Source organism: Mustela erminea, chromosome 1, assembly GCF_009829155.1.
Source record: "Mustela erminea isolate mMusErm1 chromosome 1, mMusErm1.Pri, whole genome shotgun sequence".
In the NCBI taxonomy this organism is placed as follows: domain Eukaryota; kingdom Metazoa; phylum Chordata; class Mammalia; order Carnivora; family Mustelidae; genus Mustela; species Mustela erminea.
Genome location: NC_045614.1, coordinates 18,846,923 through 18,868,274, shown reverse-complemented (window position 1 = coordinate 18,868,274; position 21,352 = coordinate 18,846,923). Strand labels below are relative to the sequence as shown.

Sequence of the window (21,352 nt, the reverse complement as noted above, 5' to 3'; positions counted from 1 at the left end):
ATCACCCAGTGAACCAAATGCAACAGCAGCTCCTGAGACAGCCCTGACTCATGTTCATCCCCTGACATACAACAGTTTGTTTAAGCAACTGTGTGGAAGGGGAGGAGGCCTGACCATTCTACCAGAGAAAACCAAGACTTGGGGTCAAATCAAGGGTGGAAGGCTACACAGCAAGGACTAACAGACCTGGGATTCACATCACTGTCAGCCTGACTCCAGGCCCTGTGCTCCTCACTACCACTCTAGTGGTTTCTCCATTTTGTAAAAACCACGGAGCTCTTTCTTCACATTGGAGCACCGAATGGCCGCCTCATCTACAAAGTGACTGTGGTGAGCATGAGATGCAAGGTAGGCCCAGGAAGACAGATGTGCAAAGATAGGGGCTGGTCATACCTCCACGTAGTCCCTAAAGAGGTAGCGCCTGTATTTGTCTCTCAATTCTTCATTGGGCAGCAATGGAAACACAAAGTCCTCTGGTGTTCGGAGTGGACAGTCCTGAGCCATGCAAGAGACTCCTGTTGAACAAAACAACATGACAGATAACTGTACTGCAGAAGACACGATGGTAATGTATTTCCCTTCACCCAACAAATTCAGATTCTATATAGGAAATCCTTGAAGCCACAGAATTTATTTTAAAAAGAGAGAGAGGGGGGCGCCTGGGTGGCTCAGTAGGTTAAGCCTCTGCCTTTGGCTTAGGTCATGGTCTCAGGGTCCTGGGATTGAGCCCCGCATCGGGCCCTCTGCTCAGTAGGGAGCCTACTTCCCCTCTCTTTCTGCCTGCCTCTCTGCCTACTTGCGACCTGTCAAATAAATAAATAAATAAATAAATAATCTTTAAAAAAAGAGAGAGAGAGAGACAAATTAATGTATTTGCTGTGACACAACTAAAATTTATCTCAAATTTCATATATATCACAAACAGCACCACTAAAAAAGCAGTATCATCTAAAAAAATCCTTTATGGTTCTTGGGGTATGTCTGGCTCAGCTGGTAGAGTAGGCGACTCCTGATCTTGGGGATGTGAGTTCAAGACCCCCATGGAATGCAGAGGTTAATCTTTAAAAATCCTATATGGCTCTTGACTAACAATTTTGTTTTGTGATATTTAATATTACGTGCAAGTGACCACCACCCAACACAATGAGATTCTGCAGATACCGTTAGGGGGATGCTAATTGAGTTCTGATGCCATCAAAGTCATAGTACAAAAAACCACTCCCATAACCAGTCGCCAAACCTGATTTGTGTTATGCTACCTAAATAGCAGGATTCTCTGAGGGTTTCTGAGTTATGGCTCCCACTTGGGGCATCAAGATGTGGTAGGCAGCTTAAAGGAGAGTTCTCCCAAAAGTTCACCTTGCACTCACACCAACATTCACACATATGCCCAAATAATAGCCTTAATCCTCTCAATCCTCAGGACTAGGGAAAATCGTGCCACTGTGCAGCCTGATGTTTTTAGAAACTAATGGTTCTGACAGTAAAAACCCTTATCAGGCTCAGAAGAAAACATGCAGCTGACCTGAGAACCTGCAAGGGCAAAGCGGAAGATAAATACTTCACGGCAGCCTTTTACAAATTCTGCCGCAGACTCACCCACACCCACGCCGTCCTTGACAAGTACTGAGCAGTGCTGCTCCCAGCAGCTACGGCAAAACTGGTGCTGACAGGCCAGAGAAAGTAGGTTTTCCTTGCGCACAAACTGCATACACACTGCGCAGTGGTGAGGGGGGTGGGCCGTGGGAACCTGGGGAGAAACAGAGTCAACTGAGTGAAGAGGAGCCTTCAGATCCTAGGAGGCCACAGGGGCGCCTGACGCAGCTAGGTGCATGGGAGGCGAGCCTGACCCTGCAACACGTGTCAGAACTCAACTGCAGTGTGTGGGCTCTGTGGGTCCCAAAAGTTCTGAACAGAAAGCACCAGTCAGGAAGGCTTCCTGAAGGAGGTGGCACATGAGCTGGGCTTGTATAATCACTAGGATTGAGAGAGGCAGAGGAAGGCTGAAAGGAGAACTTACAGTAGTTTATAATGTCGGGCTGAAAAACTCTGGATTTCCAAATTGCCAAGGTCTTTAAAGGTCATTCAATCCAACTTCTGCTTTCAGAGGCCACTGGGTTTCTTTTACAAACCGCACCATTAGGTGCACAAAGCTCCCACTACAGAGGTTCTGAGAGACTGAGCTGAGCATGTGAAGCTTCTAACAAACCCAAACAGCAGGTTTACTTATCAAAGACAGTGCTTTTCCCACACAGATATGCCCGAAACACAAAGCTTCATGGTTTTTACTAACTCACAACTCATCCTTAACACACTGCAAGATATCACATACAATTAACCTAGAGGGATGAGGAAGGCTCCTACTAGGGAAGAAACCTTACAGGATGTGGGCAAATAACTGCAAAGCTTGAACTCCAGAATCCATGCCGTGCTACATGAACCAGCAAAGACAATGCGGGACCCCTGGCCCAAGCCACAAACTGATGGAGAAGTCCACTATAGGTTTACATTAGGTTCTGGTTAGCTCACTGGGAATACAAAATGCAACTGGAGGAAAAAGGCTGTATTCTCATGTTTATCCAAAATGCTTCTGGAAATTTTCTCCTAAGAGCTACAGAAGTTGTGTGCTAATTTGAACCCTGATTCTCCCTCCTAAAGAGCGCTTTCGACATGGCCTTCACTCACGTGAAAAATGTTTGTCAAACTCCTAAATACAAAGGACATTGCTATGCATTGTAAGATACGGTTCCTAACCATAAAGCACACAGTCTGGGAGGGGAGCTGAGAAAGATGAGTGAATCGCCACATCATGCAGGTAAAGATTTCAAGACATGACTAGAGGTGTTCGGAGAGAAGAGATCACAGGCTTTGTCAGAGGTGGGTCTTTAAAGATGAGTTCCATTCCGGGGCGCCTGGGTGGCTCAGTGGGTTAAGCCGCTGCCTTCGGCTCAGGTCATGATCTCAGGGTCCTGGGATCGAGTCCCACATCGGGCTCTCTGCTCAGCAGGGAGCCTGCTTCCTCCTCTCTCTCTGCCTGCCTCTCTGCCTACTTGTGATCTCTCTCTGTCAAATAAATAAATAAAATCTTTAAAAAAAAAAATAAATAAAGATGAGTTCCATTCCCACAGCAAAGATGGGGACAGGGTAGGCCAGCAGGACTGGAGTACAGGCTGTGTGTAAGTGTAAAGAGGAATCCATGAGGAAACTCTTTAAAATGGAAACGGAAGATTTAGGCCCATACTGGAACAAAAATCTCAAGCATGTTGTACTATAAACAAAGCAAGATGGTTCTCACTAACACCATAAGCCACAGCAAGAGCCATGTGTGTCAGGAGAAGCCTTGCTCAAGTGGGAGACACTCACATGTTTTGAGGGACTAGGCTGAACTCGAGCCTCGACGAGCAGCTGAGCAGAGTTAGACTTGTATCTACAAAACAAAAAAACAGAAATAAAGGGATTCAGAAACAGACAAACATTTTAACCTCTGAACAAAACCAGATGAGACCAACAAGTGCTGTGGTTACACTTAAGTGCCTTTGTCTCTACTTACCTTCTGACAGTATCAAGCTTCCTTTTACCTTAAATACTTTTCTCTCTCTCAGCTTTTTATTTCATTTTATATATTTTTAGAAAGACCTTATTTATTCATTTGACAGAAAGAGAGAGAGAGAGCAAGCACATAAGTAAAGGGAGCAGCAAGGGGAGAGGGAGAAGCAGGCTCAATCCAAGTACTCTGGGATCATGACCAGAGTTGAAGGCAGACGCTTAACCAATTAAGCTACCCAGGAGCCCCATCTTTTTCAATTTTTTTAGCCCTCAACTGGTATGAGAGTAATAACCCTGATTCAAAGACACCAAACTGTAGGAAAAATACTTACGAAGTCTGAAGTCTGTTTTCAACTCCTTTCCGGAAATACTGCTATCTTCAGAATAGGGAAGACTATCTTAAGACAAAGAAAATGCAGGGGCACCTGGCTGGCTCAGTTGGTGGAGCATATGACTGTTGATCTGGGGGTTGTGGGTCCAAGCCCCATGTTGGGTGTACAGATTACTCAAATAAAAACTTTAAAAAATGCAAAGCATAAAGAAAAACTCTGACAAATTATATTACATTTAAGAAGTTCAGTTCATCAGAACACACCATAAAGTGAAAAGCCAGGCTATAAATGGAAGATAATTCAATACATATATAATTGGCAAAAGACCAATATTCAGAATAAATAAAAAGAAAACTTCCTCCAAGTCCATTTGAAAAGACAAAATAACAATAAAAATGGGCAAAGACAGAACAAGCATTTCGCAGAAAAGAAACCACGAATGCCCCTTAACATGAAACATACTAATCTAGGACACAATTATATGTCATTTATATCCACCAGACTGCAAAACTTCAACTCTGTCAGTATCAGGAACACTCATATACCACTGGTGGGCATGTAACACAATACAATCACTTCGGAACATTTTGCCAGTTAGTAAAGCTAAGGAACAGATATCTTCACTTTCTATACTCAACAGTAGGAAAACTTATGACACTAGGAGTCACGCACAAGTTTTCAGAGCTGCATTACTTGTAATAGCAAAAAACTAGAGGTCACAATTTTTTCTTTTTTTTAAGATTTTATTTATTTCTCAGAGAGAGAGACACACACACAAGCAGGGAGAGCAGCAGGCAGAGGGAGAAGCAGACTCCTGGCTGAGCAGGAAGTCCAATGTGGGACTCAATCTCAGGACCCTGAGATCATGACCTGATCCGAAGGCAGACACTTGACCAACTAAGCCACCCAGGCATCCCTCACAAATGGTTTTTGACAGGAATATGGACAGGATGTCATAAAATGCTGCCTTGTTTTAAAAACTGAAGAACACATACAGTATGATTCCATGTCTATAAAGTTCTAAAAACATACAAAACTAGGGGTGCTGGGGTGGCTCAGCCAATTAAGCATCCAACTCTTGATCCCGGTTCAGGTCTTGATCTCAATGGTCCTGAGTTCAAGCCCAGTGCTAGGCTCCATGGAGCCTACTTAAAAAAACAAAAACACAAAACCACACGAAACTAAAGGTTATATAATTTAAGAATAACTGAGAAGGGATGCCTAGGTGGCTCATTTGTTTAAGTGTCTGCCTTTGGCTCAGGTCATGATCCCAGGGTCCTAGGATTGAGCCCTACATCAGGCTCCCTGCTAAGCAGGGAGCCTGTTTCTCTCTCTCCCTCTATTGCTCCTCTTGCTTGTTCTCTCTCTCTCTCTCTCCCCCCACCCCCTGTCAAATAAATAAATAAAATCTTAAAAAAAAAAAAAAAAAAGAACAAACAAGAAAATGATCAATACCCAATTCAAGATACTGGTTGCTTTGGAGAGGAAGGAAGGGGGTGTGGCCAGGCGGACACTGCCATCAGAGGCTTCTAAGTAAAGATCAGAGGGTTTCTTATTTTGGGTGGACACTTAAGTATTTTTACCTTATCATTCCTTAACCTACACACATCACACATGTGTGTACACATACATATATTTTTGAAAAAGAAACAATAAAAACTTAATTCCTTTCTGGAACGAGGTATGGCATACATACATTTAAAAATAAAACCAGGAGTGCCTGGTGACTCAGTAGGTTAAGTATCTGACTCGGATCTTTAGAGTCCCACATTAGGCTCCATGGGGAGTCTCCTTGGATTCTTTCCCTCTCCCTCTGTCCCCACCCTGCTCACACACACTCTCACTCTAAAATAAATAAATATATAAAGCTTAAAAAATAGTAAAAATAAAAACAATTATTACGTGGCAATCAAAGTAGCACACAAAGCTCAGGAAAACACATTACCCAGAATCCAGGAATTTGAGCAGGGAAAAATGTCTCCTACACACGACTTCCTTATTCCACCTAGTCAAAATGCCTCCTTCCTCTGCTTTTATTCCTACTTTCTCACACCATGTTCTTACTATCTTCAGCCATCTTGTCCATTCCCATGTTAGGCTACAGAGTTTGAACAGCGAGAGATACCCCACTGCTGGAACCTACATAGATTCAGAATTCTGGGTAGTAGAAAAAGCAGTGCAGACAGTGAAAGAAAGTTCACTTGAAAGTCTATCTAAATGTATCCAGCTCTGGGGGATAGAGAGTGAGAGAGTGTAGTCAGTGAAATCACAAGCGCACTTGCTCCTTCCCGAGAGGGCTGAGCCGCTCCAGCAGGTACAGCCATCCCAGTTATGTCGTAGCCTGGAGAAGGAGAGGCAGGACCTTCCTCTGCAGATAAACAGATCACGCCATACAAAGGAAGACTCACAGGTGTGTGAAAGGGCAGGGACAGGACCAGTGATTCTCACTAGTGACAATTTTGTTCTCCAGGGGTTACTTGGAAACATTTTTTATTTCAAAGGCTTGGGGTGTGAACTTCAGTGTCCCAAATTACTATGGAGGTTGGGCACCTTTTCATGTTAATGGCTGTTTGTGCTTTCTTTTGTGTGAAATGCTTGTTCTGTCTTTTGCTCATTTTTTATTGTTATTTTGTCTTTTCAAATGGATTTTGCCAGAGATTCTGCCAAACCTCTTACTAGTCACAGAACAGTGCCCCCACAACAAAGAATTATCTAACCCTAAATGGCACGGATGTCGAGGGTAAGAAACCCTACGCTAGACAGAAGCACACGCCTCTGCAGGCAGGGCACGGGGACTCCTCCTAAGAAGGGGCAGCAGGAAGAGGAACCCCTCCTCCTGACCACTCCCAAGACATCTTGAGACTCTAAGGTCTATGCCTCAAGAGGTCTGGCTCTGGTGGTAAGCTGGCCTATCTTTTCTGAAGAACACTTGCCAACATCTCCATTTGCCTCTTTTGGATTCAAAAGAATGTTTCATTTCTCACTTGATATATCCAAAGAAACAAATGGAAATGTTGGCAAATGTTATACAGAAGGGCACTGATTACAAATTCACAATGGCATTAAAAAATCGAACTAATTTCACTGACAACAGGGGTTTGGAAAAAGCATGGGACGTCTACGTGATGAAATACTGAGCCAGCAATAAAACTGAGATAGAAAGAATATGATGCAGTCATGGGAAAATGTTTGCCAGGTATTGAGAGAAAAAAGGATATTCAATATGATCCAATGTTTTAAATATATAATATGCACATTGTAAGTATACTCCAAAACATCAACAATAATCACTACTGCGTAGATGGGCAGAGAAAGAGGCTATGGGCAATGCCACCTCTCTTCCCCAAAGTACCTTACCTGTCCAATATCTCTGCAACTTGCCAGTGGAAATTAACTAATATAAGTTTAGCAACTGAATGAGATACCTAGAAAGAAGAAAGGGGGAAAAGAAATCAAATTACAACTGTTGTTTCTTTCGGAGAACTCCATATTTTGAGAAGTGCATGCATTCATGTCTACAGCAGGCCCAGGTTTGATTTCCAAATTCTTCCTCTTGGTTCTCTGCTTCATTTTTTAAATTCAGACTCTTATGGGACGCCTGGGTGGCTCAGTGGGTTAAAAACTCTGCCTTCGGCTCAGGTCATGATCTCAGGGTACTGGGATCGAGCCCCACACTGGGCTCTCTGCTCAGCAGGAAGCCTGCTTCCTCCTCTCTCTCTGCCTGCCTCTCTGCCTACTTGTGATCTCTGCCTGTCAAATAAATAAATAAAATCTTAAAAAAAAAAAAAAAAAGGACTCTTATAATCTTAGTGATAATATTAATATAATCTTTCCTGGATCTCTTTGACTTTTTTTATTTTCATTAATGACACTTCTAAGAAATTAGTCTGATTTGAAGCTGAAGTAAAAACACCCTGTTATAGTAACAACCCACCATTTGACTGAAGCAGAAGAGCTGTGTGTTCCCTGATGTGGCCTATGTTCCCTCAAGCTGCTGTAGGAGGCCACACATGGAAAGTGCACCTCTAGTTAGGCCTGTCACTTGCAAAAAATCTTCAGGCTTGCACTTCTTGTATAAATCCAGCAAATCAAAACACCCCTGCTTAAAATCTCCAAATTCCTGGCAACCAATGAGCCCCGATCACAAGTATGATTTAAAAGCCTATGGACAGCTTTTGTGGCCCCTACATTTTAAAGCACTCTGGTTGTGGCTATCAAAGAGCCCCAGAAGGTGCTCTGAGCTAGCAATTCTACTTCTGTAAATTTTTCTGAGGAAATCATAAAAGATATGTATACAGCAGTGTTTTGCAAGAGTAAAAAATTAAAAATAATCTAAATGTCCAACAAAAAGGAACTAGGTAAATAATATATGACAGATCCATGCAATGATTTAGTATGCAGTCATTGAAAAGGATGTTACAGAAATAAGTTATCGACATAAGAAGTTCACATTTTAATTTAGGGCAAAGAAGCCAGTAGTAAGACAGCAGGTACGTGTTATAGTCACAGTATCTTGGTTAATAGGTAAAGCAGACTAGGGCACCTGGGTGGCTCAGTCAGTTAAGCATCTTACTCTTGAATTCAGCTCAGGTCATGATCTCAGGGTTATGAGATAGAACCCTGTGTCTGGCTCTGCACTGAATGGAAAGTCTGCTTGGGATTCTTCCCCCGCACCCCCCCACCCGCCCCTCCCCAGCTCACGCATGCTCATGCTCACTCGCTCTCACTCTCTCTTGCTAAAAAAAGGGGGTGGGGAGGGGAAGAGGACTAGTTACAGAAAGGAACACCCTGAGGTTGTCAAGACTAGCGTAGGGCCACAGAAGATACGGCTGTGTTTGGAGGTCTAAATCAGGCTTCTAGAGAGAGCAGCGCGGAGCACGAGGTGCTACTGAATCAAGGAGAAACAAGGAGCACACTTCAGACCAGAAAGCCAAGAGGACACGCAGAACCCTGGTCCTCTGCCCCACTGGACTGAGTCTTTACACAGAAGCTACCAAGGAACCGTAAGGCAGCTGGTCCACAGGTAAGAACTGCAGAGGGAAAGACACAGTGACCAACATGTAATCCCTGGCCCTAGAGCTCAAGTCACTCCTGAAAGGAGACAGGAGCATACGTGCTAAACAAGGACATGTCCCAGTGTATACTCAGCGTTAGACACTATGTCAAAGTGCAGTGAGTGAATGCCTTTTTGTCCTACAGCCCAGGTACATCTTGAGAAAACCAAGTTCTCAAGATAGCACATTTCACTAAAGGTGGGGGTCGCCACGTCCCTTCCATGCAAGGTAACAGCCACCTGACTCATACATGTTGCTATAGTATTTTCCTGTTGAGGACCATAGAGACTTTAGGTCTCAGATTCCTGAATTGTAACTGACATTTCTTCTAACTGTAGCCATAACAAAGCTATTTATCTATAGCAAACCACTATCACAAAATGAAAACAGAAACAAACATATGGCTTAAAGTTAAATAACTGCTTTGAATATAGCTTCTGACTATGATTAAAAAAAAACAAACCAACAAAAAACACAACTGCTAGTGATGCTGTTTTGGATGACCTCCTAACAGAGTCTTTTCTATCACCTCTTACCTAATGGGGCCCAATCAGTCCTACACCATTTTCTGTCCTGACTTCTAAATGTCCTGGCATATTGTGGCTATTAGGTCTTGACAAAGGCACTTAACTACCCAGAGTCCTCACCATGTCCAGCAGCTACCCCTACCTTCTCACCACAGATGGCTTGGGTGGAGCCTGGGAGCTAAAAACAGGTGTTAGGCTGCTTCTCACAGATCCAGAGAGCCTAGAACTGGACTGGACAGAGGGTGACCACTCAACAGATGCCAATCATTAAGTGACATCATGTCTTTACTCTGTGGATTTTCAAAATGGAACTCAACTTTTCTTAGGAAACAGAATTTTAGCACTCTACCTAGTCTGATCCTTTGATCTGAATAGCACTTAACAGCAGCAACAAAACCTCCGAATTCGCACACCACATGCAACCCACCTATGCAAAACACGACCCTCTGTTGAGACAGAAATTTTATTAATGACTGCAAGTCCACTAATGACCAACTGAGAGTATCCTAGCAGAGTTGAGTTTTGGTGAGAGGATATTATGTGAAGAGAGGGTACATCTAGCACTTCATGAAACTGATAGTGGAGTGATACGAATCTCTTCTTCCCCACAGCCAAGAATACATCAATACATACAAGATAAGAGGCACACGTTTGTCAGCCATATGCACCTCCCACCAGCCTTCTGCAGGAAGTGCTACTGTGATCCCCACATCACAGATGGAGGTGTGAAAATGGCCCATATTATGTCCACAGTATATCACTGAAAATCAGGGACTTTCCTTCAATAATCCATTATAAACCTGAAGGAACTCAGAGACCATTAATTTAAGCAAAATGCAATATGAATGCAGTGTGACTGTGCCTTGCCCTACAGTAGCAACATAGAATCTACAGGGAAGTCAGGTTCTAAGAGGCTCTCCAGCAAAAACAGCACAGGGTTAGAGGAAGAGTACCTAGAAGAATTTATGCTAAAAGTAGCAGACCCATGGGACACCTGGGTGGCTCAGTCGTTAAGTGTCTGCCATCTGCCCTGGGCTCAGGCGATGCATGATCCAGGGTCCTGGGATCCAGTTTCACATCTGGCTCCTGCCTCTGCCCCTCTCCCTGCTAGAGCTTGTGCTCCATGCGCTGACAAATAAATAAATAAATAAAATCTTTTTTAAAAATTAAAAAAAAGAGGGGGCACCCGGGTGTCTCAGTGGGTTAAAGTCTCTGCCTTCGGCTCATGATCCCAGGGTCCTTGGATTGAGCCCCGCCTTGGACTCTCAGCTTGGCGCCCCCCCCCCCCCCACTGCCTGCCTCTCTGCATACTTGTGATCTCTGTCAAATAAATAAAAATCTTTAAAAAAAAAAAAAAAGTAGTCCCAGCAGGGAGGCCACCTCATCCTTGATTTGGGGTCACAAGAGAGAACTGGGGACGCCTGGGTGGCTCAGTCAGTTGAGCATCTGCCTTGGCTTGGGTCATGATCCCAGGATCCTGGGATTGAGTCCCGCATCCAGCTCCCTGCTCAGGGGCGATCCTGCTTCTCCCTCTGCCCTCCCTTCCTCCTGCTCGAGCTCAGGCAAGAGCTCTCTCTTTCTCTCTCTCACAAAAATAAATAAAATCTTAAACAGAACAGACTGTACACATGTCCCAGTAGTATCTGAGGAAGCAAACACGGTGATTTGGGGGCAGAAAAAGATGTGTGTGGGGGGTGCAGGGGTGCCAATATTTAAGTCTTCCACAAGAGGGCCAGAACAAACCTTGGGGATGATATTAAAGCATTAAAAATAAAAATTTATCTTTCTCAAAGTGCAAACAGCTGAACGCTCTCAAGAAAGAATTTCCTGAGTATTCACACCATTACTGTTTGATGCTCATAGGGCTCAGCAATCCACTCTGAATCTATTAGAGTCAATAGTTCACAGCTGGGGAGTCTTCCATTCTTCTGTACGTTTTCAATTGTGGAGAATAGAATCTTTTAGTAGAATCAAGATGAATCTTTGCTGGACTGTTTTGCTCAAGAAATGAACAACCTATCAGTACTACTGTCTGGATCTCTCCAGTCTATATCCCTCAGGAATACCTTCCTGAAACCCTGATGTAAAAGTAATAATACTAAACAGCTCTTACAGAGCTCTCACATCTGGCCAGGATCAGCTCCCACCCTGTTTAAAACCCATTAGTGTTTTCCAGTACTGATGAGACAAACCTTACGCCCTTAGTGGAAGAATTATCAGAACCACTGTGCCCTGGAGTCCAGCATTAGACCAAATGATACTAGCACCCCATACACTCAGCCAACTATTCTCTACCAAGGATGCCCTTTTTTGTAGCAAATAGTTGGAAATTAAAGAACATACTTCTGGGGGTGCCTGGGTGGCTCAGCGGGTTAAGCCTCTGCCTTCAGCTCAGGTCATGATCTCAGGTCCTAGGATTGAGCCCCACATCGGGCTCTCTGCTCAGCAGGGAGCCTGCTTCCCCCCTCTCTGCCTGCCTCTCTGCCTACTTGTGATCTCTCTGTCAAATAAATAAAATCTTAAAAAAAAAAAAGAGAACATATTACTGTAGAACCTACGTGTCACAGAAGAAATCACAAGAGAAATTAGAAAATGTTTTGAGCTACATGATAATGAAAATACCACAGTAAGAACTGGGTGAGATCCTGCTAACATGATGCCAGAGGGTAATTTATAACTGTAAATGTTTATACTATGAAAAAAATATAAAAATCAATGACATAAAGTCCCCTTAAGAAACTAGAAAAAGACCATACAAATAAATCTTTAAAAAGGGGGGCCACCTGGATAGCTCAGTCAGTTAAGTGTCCAACTCTTGGTTTCAGCTCAGGTCATGATTTTGGGATCAAGCCCCATGTTGGGTTCTGAGCTCAGCAAGGAGTCTACTTGAGGATTCTCTCCTTCTGCTCTGCCCTGCCCCTCCCCGCCCCATCCCCACAACAGGTGTGAGAGCTCTTGCATATAAATAAAATCTTATTTTTTAAAAAGATTTTATTTATTTATTTGACAGACAGAGATCACAAGTAGGCAGAGAGGCAGGCAAAGAGAGGGATGAAGCTGGCTTCCCGCCGAGCAGAAAGCCAGATGAGGGGCTCGATCCCAGGACCCTGGGATCATGACCCAAGCTGAAGGCAGAGGCTTTAACCCACTGAGCCACCCAGGCACCCCGCATGTAAGTAAAATCTTAAAAAAAAAAAAAAAAAAAAAAGAAAAGAAACTAGAAAAAGAGGACTAAACTCAAAGCAAGTAAAAGGAAAAAATTAAAAAGATCCAAAGAGAAATAAGTAAAATTCAAACCAAATAATACTGAATAATAAATCCTGTAAGTTGATTCTTTTTTCTTTTTTTTTTTTTTAAAGATTTTATTTATTTATTTGACAGAGAGAAATCACAAGTAGACGGAGAGGCAGGCAGAGAGAGAGAGAGGGAACAGGCTTCCTGCTGAGCAGAGAGCCCGATGTGGGACTCCATCCCAGGATCCTGAGATCATGACCTGAGCTGAAGGCAGCGGCTTAACCCACTGAGCCACCCAGGCGCCCCCTGTAAGTTGATTCTTAAAGAAGATCAACAAAGCTAATTAAAAACCTTAGCCAGAACATTTAAGAAAAAAAGGGAATACAAATGACCAATAACGGGGGTAAAAAAGGGACTGTCCCTACAAACCTTACAGATACTAAAAGAAAAATAAGGGAACATTATAAATAATCTATTTTTTTTAAAGATTTTATTTATTTATTTGACAGACAGAAATCACAAGTAGGCAGAGAGGCAGGCAGAGAGAGAGGGGGAGGCAGGAATCCCACTGAGCAGAGAGCCCATGAGGGGCTTGATCCCAGGACCCTGAGATCATGACCTGAGCCGAAGACAGACGCTTGACCAACTAAGCAACCCAGGCGCCCCATCAATAATCTATTTTTAATAAATTTCATATCTTAGGTGAAAGTAACAAGTTCCTTGAACATTACTTAGCAAAACTGACACAAAATGGAAAAAAATAAACTGAATAACTGTATCTATTAAAGACATGGAATTCATAATCAAAAACTTTCTCACGAAATTCCATGCCCACAACTTTTTACTAGAGAACTTCATCAACGCTAATCTTAAACACTTTCAGAAACTCAAGAAAGTAATACTTCTTCCAAATTAATTTTATGAAACTAACATAATTCAGATACAAAAAATCTGACGGGGCACCTGGGTGGCTCAGTGGGTTAAGCCTCTGCCTTCAGCTCAGGTCATGATCTCAGGGTCTGAGCCCTGCATCCGGGCTCTCTGCTCAGTGGGGAGCCTGCCCGCACACGTCCCCCCACTCCCTGCCCTCTGCCTACGTGATCTCTGTCAAATAAATAAATAAAATCTTAAAAAAAAAAAATCTGACAAAAATATAACAAAAAGAAAATTACAGACCAGTATCCCTTATAAACAGACACAAAAATCAATCCAAATATTTTAGCAAATTAAATCCAGCAATATAGAAAAAGTACAATATGGCATAATGAAATGAGGTTTATCCAAGGAATGGAAAGATGATTTAATTTGAAAGCTCCTATTGTAATTCACTCAATTAACAAAATAAAGGTGTAAAAAATGATCATTTGTGTTATAGAAAACCCACTTGACAAAATTCTATATTCATTCAAGATAAAAATTCTCAGCAAATCAGAAAAAAAATGAACTGCTGAATCTGATATAGGGCATCTATGAAAAGCATTATATTCAATGATGAAACAGTGAATGCTACTATGCTACTATCAGGAAAATGACAGATGACCACCCTCACCATTTAACATCACATTGGAGGTCCTAGCCAGGGCAGTAAGACAAAGTGGGGGGAGGGGGGAGAGACATAAAATACCTTAATAAAAGACTGGAAAAAGAAGAAGCAAATTGGTCTCTATTTCTAGATAAAATGACTATTTACTCAAAATCTTAAACACATGTACAAAACTACTACTAGAACTAATAAATGAACTTAGTAAGATAACAAAGTCAATATACAAAAACCAAATGTATTTCTATACAGCGGCAAACAAATGAAAACTAAAATTTAAAACAGGTGAAGTGTTAATAATATACTTAATTTAGACTAATACATCTAAATATTTTTTAACATGTAATCCACAAAAATTATTCATGAACTATTTTATTTCATATCCTTTTATTCACGTAAGTCTTCAAAGTACACTGTATATTTTAAAATTATAGCACATGCCAATTCAAACTGGCCACATCTCAAATACCCAATGGCTACAAGGGGTCATAGCCACTGGACAGAACAACACAGCTCCAGACTGAACACCGCAATTAAAATTAATCAAAATCAAAGCAGGGTTTTTTTTGGGGGGGACTTACACTATCTGACTTCAAAACTTTCTATGAAGCTACAGTAATCAAGACAATGAAGTATGTATGGGCTTAGAAACAGGGAGATCAATGAAACAGAATAAATCCAGAAGTAAACGCAGACATCTAAGGTTAATTTTATACAGAGGTGCCAAGGAATTCAGTAGAGGAAACATTCAACAAATGGTTCTGGGATAACCAAATATCATTATGCAAAAACAAACCACGGAACTTAGAGACTTCACAGCACGCAAAAAGGAACTCAAAACAGTTCACAGATTTAAATGTAAAAATCTCTGCATCCTTGGTTTAGGTAAAGATTTCTTAGATACAACAATGAAAGCACTATCCTTGAAAGAAAAACTGATAAACTGGACTTCACTAAAATTAAACTTTTAGTCTTCAAAGACATTAAGAATGTCTTGGAAGAGATGGAAGAGACAAGCCAGAGACTAGGAGAAAATAATTACAAATCATGTATTTGACAAAGACCTTAATTCAGAATCTATAAAGAACTCAGGCAACTCAATAGGACAAACAACCCAATTTTTAAAAAATGGGCAAAAGATCTTAATACTTTACCTGAAAAAGTTATGAAGAATAAATATGCAAAAGAAAAGATCCTTAATGTTATCAGTCATAAGGGAATTGCCAATAAAAATTGCAAGATACCACTTCATACTCAACAGAATGAATATAATCCAAAAGACTATCCATACCAAGTGCTAGCAAGGATGTGGAGAAACTGGAACCCTTATACAACGCTGGCAGGAATCCAAAATAGCATTCATCTCGGAAAACAGTTTGGCAGTTTCTTAAAACATTAAACACACACTTACCATACAAACTAGCAATCCCACTCCTAGATATCTATCCAAGAGAAATGAAAACATATGTCCATTTAAAGCCCTGGACAAGAATGGTCATGGCAGCATATTTTATAATCACCCCAAACTGGAAACAACCCAATGTCCATTAACTGATGAATGAATAGATAAACAAAATATAATATATATCCACACATGGAAAATCATTCAGCAATAAAAAGGAAAGCACTACTGACACGTAACGTGACATGGATGAACCTCAAAAACGTTGTGCTCAGTGAAAGAAGCCAGACACAAAAGATTACATACTGTACAATTCCCTTTATATGCAGTTTCTGGAAAAGGTAAAACCATGGGGATAGAAAGATGATCCCTAGTTGCCTGCAGCTTTGAGTGGGGACTGGCTAACAAACACAAAGAACTTTCCAGATGATGAAAATGTTCTTTCTATAACTCAGGTTGTGGTGATGGTTACATCGCTGCATAAACTTATTAAAATTCATCTAATGGTACACTTTAAAATGGGCAAACTTAATGGAATATAAATACTTTAAGAAATCTCTATAAAAATAAAATTGGTTGGTTGATGGCTAGATATATAACAAAGCAAATGTAGCAAAAGGTTAGCACCTGTATAATCTTGTTAGTAGGTATATGGATGTCCACTGTACAATTCCTTAAACTTCTTTGTTTTAATTTTTCAAAATATAAGTCAGGAGGGACTTTTAACATAATTGCAGTAACTTGCATGAACAAATGTCACAATAACAAAATGCTGATCTTTATGCTACTGTATCAAATAGTCATTTTGACCTTTTACTTACTCCTCAAAATGAAAAATTTCCCTACATGGTTTGACCAAAGGTTAACTGATCATACAGTGTGAATTTCAGCATAAGCAGATATAACTTCCACAAAGATCTATAATGCCAGTAACTTTACAATACTCTGTGGCTCTCTCTCAACCTCCCAGACCAAGTCTTCTTAGTGTTCCAATGGACACTGCTCCTACTCTTTCTGCTCCTTAAATGTTGCCATTCCACAAAGCACAGCTCTCAGGCCTGTCTTTGAGTCGTCAGAGTTGTGGCTAAGCCTTGCTCAGTGTGAACAGAAGCCCCAAAGTAAGAACTCCTCTCTTATTTTTCCTAGGAGCTGGGGAAGGGAATGTGACTGATCAAGGTGGGGAAGGGAAGGCAAATAGTAGTAAAAAGTTCATCAAAGACTGAAGGATGCCCTCAAGTCTCCAGTGGTCCAGAGTCAAAAGATTTGGTAAGAGCACAGAAGCCAAGAGCAGCCTTATCTTCCCTGCCTTTTCCTCCCCTTTCTCTCCAGACCCTCAAACCTGACCAACAATAGTTCAGGAACCTCTGGGAGCTTTCCTTCCAGCTTGAAAAAAAAAAATGTGGGATCACCTTCCGTTGTCATTTACCCTGAACACTGCTCTGCATTACAAATCCAGTCTGGCTTCTTTTGCCGTCGCATTTATAATCCCAACACCCTCGAATGGTTTCCAGTTCTTTGTTTCAGGAAAACCTTAGCTATATGCATGTCAGAAAGGACACTGCTGCTGGTCATCAGTATTTCCCAAAGGCTGCAGACAAAAATCTTCACTCATCTTCTACAATCTATATTTGGGACAGATGCTTAAAAGTTATTTCCGTGATATGGGTCCTCAAAACATGTTCGGTAGTTACCGCTTGTGCACTGATAACCTAAAGAAGTAGACAACTGCTGGGAGAGTTAAGCTCTTCTTTCTGTTTCTTATAAACAATGTAGTAAGTGTGTATACAATTCCGACCCTAATTCATAAGTAGGGCCTGGGGGATGGGAAGTAGGGACCAGTGGGAAATGCAGAATATGGGCCAACAGTGCTAAGATGTTCCCCACAGAGATGTAATAAAGGGTACATGAATGCTTTAGCTGCAGTAACCAGCAAGGAGCTCCTCACTGGTTAAGAGTATACAAATCCACCACCTCTGCATTTCATTAGATATTTTGGAGGCAACTGCCTTCCATGCTCTAAGGGCTTCAGAGACTAAAGAAATGAAACAGTGTAAACATCCAACTGTCACTTAAAGTCGAGACCACCCTGATGAGATAAGAATTCTGAATCTGCATGGCCTCCAACCCACTCACTACAAGAAAACAGCAGCAGGATTTCAAGGCCTTAGATAAGGTAATTCCAGCAGCAATCTGGCTACTGGCTTATACTTCAGCAGTTCTGCGGAGTGCTGTCCCACCCCATGTTTCAACTTTACTGTGCATATTTTCTCCATTAGGTCCCTAAGCAGAAAGCAGACTGTCGTAAAAACAGTTTTAAAAATCACAGGTCCCCAAGCCCACCTCAAGTTTGTTAGTAAACGAGAACCACAAATTTCTTTGTAAGTCTCTATCAGAATTTTATATTAATCATTGAAACAAACATTTCTTGATCTCCTGACCACAAAGAACTTAAAATACTAGAGCGAGATAAACCTTGCTACTGAAGAAAATCATAAGAACATACATTTTGGACCCTTTCTAATATACAGCCAATATCCATCTTTAGAAACAATGTTTTAAGAGTTTCGGGATATTTAATAGTTACTACTTGACATCCCAGAGCACCTGGATAGTGTATGTTTAGTATTCCAAAATAATGTAGAGGACGTGCTAATTTTACGTAAGGATCAAGGCACATAGTGAGTAGCTTCTGCTCTTGACAAAAGTTTCCAGAGGAAACGCATGAGCATGGTCAGTTGCTTCTTCCTCTTTTTAGTCACCTATAGCTGCTTGAAGCTGTCCAGCCCTTGGGGACAAGTTAATAACATGGCTTGCAAATAGATCCTTCCCCCAGAAAAAAGAAATCCAGCAGCCCACCAAAACTGTCACCAGCCCTTCCCACACTTACCAGTGCCATAGGGAGGATGCAGCTGATGGCAGTGAGCATCAACGGCCTGAAAAAATACAGGTGGTAGTTTCAATTTTTATTTAGAATTCTTACTTGCCAACTGCCTGAAAATTTTTAAGGCTACACGAATGGGTCTCCATGCCTCAGCCTGTGTTAAGCCACTTCGTGGTCCAATCACATTTGTTAACAAACACTAGCAGTAATTCACTAAACAGCAGAGATGGAGGAAAGGAGTGAATTGCGGGTGAGCTTCTGGATCTGGGGTAGAAAGGGACATGACATAGGAAAGCTAGCCTAAGGAGATCAAGATGGATGAATTCAGGTCTTGTAGGGTAGGGGGTGAGGCGAGAAAGTACTAAAAGGGATAAGAGGAAGAAACAAGGTTAAAGTACAGAGACAAAGGAATAGGTGAATTATCACCCTAGAATGGGATGAAATCAGCAGCAACGATGGTGATAGCGGGGTCCCACCAGGGCTCTGACTTGCGGCAAGGCTCACCGCTACGGTCTAATTTAAGTGGTGGGCCTTCACTTCTCCCATACTTCACATCTACATATTCTCAGTTTCTAGGAGGTCAGCTCTCTGGCTCCTGATCACAACTACGCTTCCTTTCACTTTTTCTTTACAGGTCTCCATGGTGGGAGAGCTGACTTGTAATCAAGGCACCTACACTATTCATGTTTTGAAAAATCTGATTAAATTTGAAGATTTCTCTCATCTAACCTTAACTCACTCTGTCTCTAAGCATTAAAATAAATACCAAAAAAAACCCCAAAGACCTCACTAAATAAAAACTTTATGCAAAATACAATAAAGCAAAAATATGAGTCATCCATCCCTGACCACCAGGATACTTTTTATTATGAAAAATTCCAAACATCTATAAAAGTGAAGAGTATGATGAAAATCATGTACCCGTCACCCAGCTCCAACATCAACTCATGGCCACTCAGGTCCACTCTATCTATACCTCATCTATCCATTACCTGCTACAGTATCACGGAGTAAATCCCAGCCTATCTTTTAGGAAGCACATTTTAACGAAATACCCCTGGAAAGTACTTAGTACAAAGGGCTGGTTAAGCCCCTACGAGAATTTTAAGAGTTTTCCAGGGGGTGCCATGTAAGCAGGATGACCACCATTTTTATGAACCAAGGTCACATCCAATAACCAAACCAAAAGAAATGCAGACAGGAGCTGACATCAAATGAACTGCACATTGTAGGACTAAAATCCAAATCTCCTACCATGTTCATGCAGCCATAAGCCCACCCTGTCCAAAAATGATTTCAAATAATGCTCTGCCTCTTGTAGCTACTGCTACTGTGAGGAGGCATGTAAGAGGGAATACCAAACACTAGCTTGGCAGTACCATTCATGTTCCCACTCTTCTCTAGAGGATACCTCAGAGGCTAGCATATCTTACTGATAAAGCCATGGACTCCAAGAACATTTTTCAAAGACAGAACTACTAATTGTTGGCCTTAGCTGTGCTTAAAACATATAACGCTATTTTTATAACCTTTCTGTTTATATAAAACTCCATCGGAAATGGAAGCTCCTTGAGGACAGAAATTTGAAACAACTTCCTTTTCTGCCATACGCAAGCACTTGGAACAATGCCAGCACCAGTACTAGATCCTGTCACTGCACACCCACACTCTCCTCCAGAACCCAGACAGGCACCAAGATCTTCTGGCCTCTAGGGGATGCAGGAAGAGGCCAGATACAGCTCCCAAGGAAGGTTAAAAAGAAAAAAAAAAAAAAAAAAAAAGAATTTACAAAAGGAAGGACAAGAGGTCCTCTGAGTTTGCAGAGGGTTCTGAAGGGCAGAGATGGTTACAGGAGGTTTGAGGAGACAAAAATCAAACATAAGGGTTAGAGAAGGGGGAAACAGGAAGGAGTTCAGGCTGGAGTCTGAAGAAGCTACTTTAAGTTTTTCAACAGACCAAGATAATCAAAGTGGCACTTTTAGTGGATATATCAGAAAATATGAAATACAAGTAGAAAAAGATTTATTTATATCTCCTCTCTCACCATTCTAAAAAAGCGATGGCAGAAACTAAAGGCAAAGAGATCTTAGAATTATTTTATGGTAGAGGTCAGACTATTTCCCCTCCCAGTTCTCAGCATCTATCTAAAAGTTAAAACAGCGGAAGACACTCAGGAAAGAAACATTTGTTTATTGGGAATCAACAATAGTTAGGAACCTATCCCAATTACCAATGAACAAAGAAAATCAAATGGCTCATAAAAAGCACTTTGATGAAAAGGAACAATACCTGCCACACCATCCCACCCCAGCATGCCAGTCTTCCTAACCAGGAGAAATCTCCACCAATTCTTTTGGTTGTCACCAACCTCATTAAGCATGCCCATAATTCTCTAGCAGATTTAGCGCACTTATACCACTCCCTACCACCCCTTCCAAGGCCCAACCTTTTTATATTTAAATTACTACTTTCAGTTCCTTCCATCAGTTACCTTTGTAACTTTAAAATACTGTTTACAGGACCAGAATTGCTCTTTCTTCCTTGTGCTTCCAAAGCCACTATCCATAAAGAAGGATATTCTTCATACATTAGGCACAAATACATTTTCTATTCAGTCACCACCAATTACTCATACTTGTGCCACTTATGTGTTTGATTTGTGTTTGGCTTACAACTTTCTGCATACAGTTTTTCTGCTTTGCATAGTTGTTCTAATTCCCTTGCCCCTTGTAAAAAGTTCTATGGTTTCTTCACCGTATTCCAACTGTCTTCCAGCTTCTTCATTTTATCTGTTGCTTGGAATCTACCCATTCCCATTCCCAAATAAATTTTTCCT

At 41.5% G+C, this 21,352-nt stretch overlaps 1 protein-coding gene across 2 annotated transcripts in view; it reads right to left on the bottom strand.

Annotated features, from left to right (window-relative positions):
- The window catches only part of ARIH2 (ariadne RBR E3 ubiquitin protein ligase 2), a 49,008-nt gene that overhangs the window by 9,993 nt on the left and 17,663 nt on the right, over positions 1-21,352 (bottom strand). Inside the window, exons 2-6 of one of the 2 annotated variants that reach the window (XM_032319171.1) lie at positions 18,523-18,568; positions 7,236-7,303; positions 3,364-3,427; positions 1,600-1,750; positions 394-515 (exon numbers count right to left, since the gene is read on the bottom strand). In XM_032319171.1, coding sequence (XP_032175062.1) covers positions 394-515; positions 1,600-1,750; positions 3,364-3,427; positions 7,236-7,303; positions 18,523-18,561 — 444 coding nt within the window. In that variant the 5' untranslated portion in view covers positions 18,562-18,568. The remainder of the gene's footprint in view (positions 1-393; positions 516-1,599; positions 1,751-3,363; positions 3,428-7,235; positions 7,304-18,522; positions 18,569-21,352) is intronic. The other variant, XM_032319169.1, reaches the window with a different exon arrangement.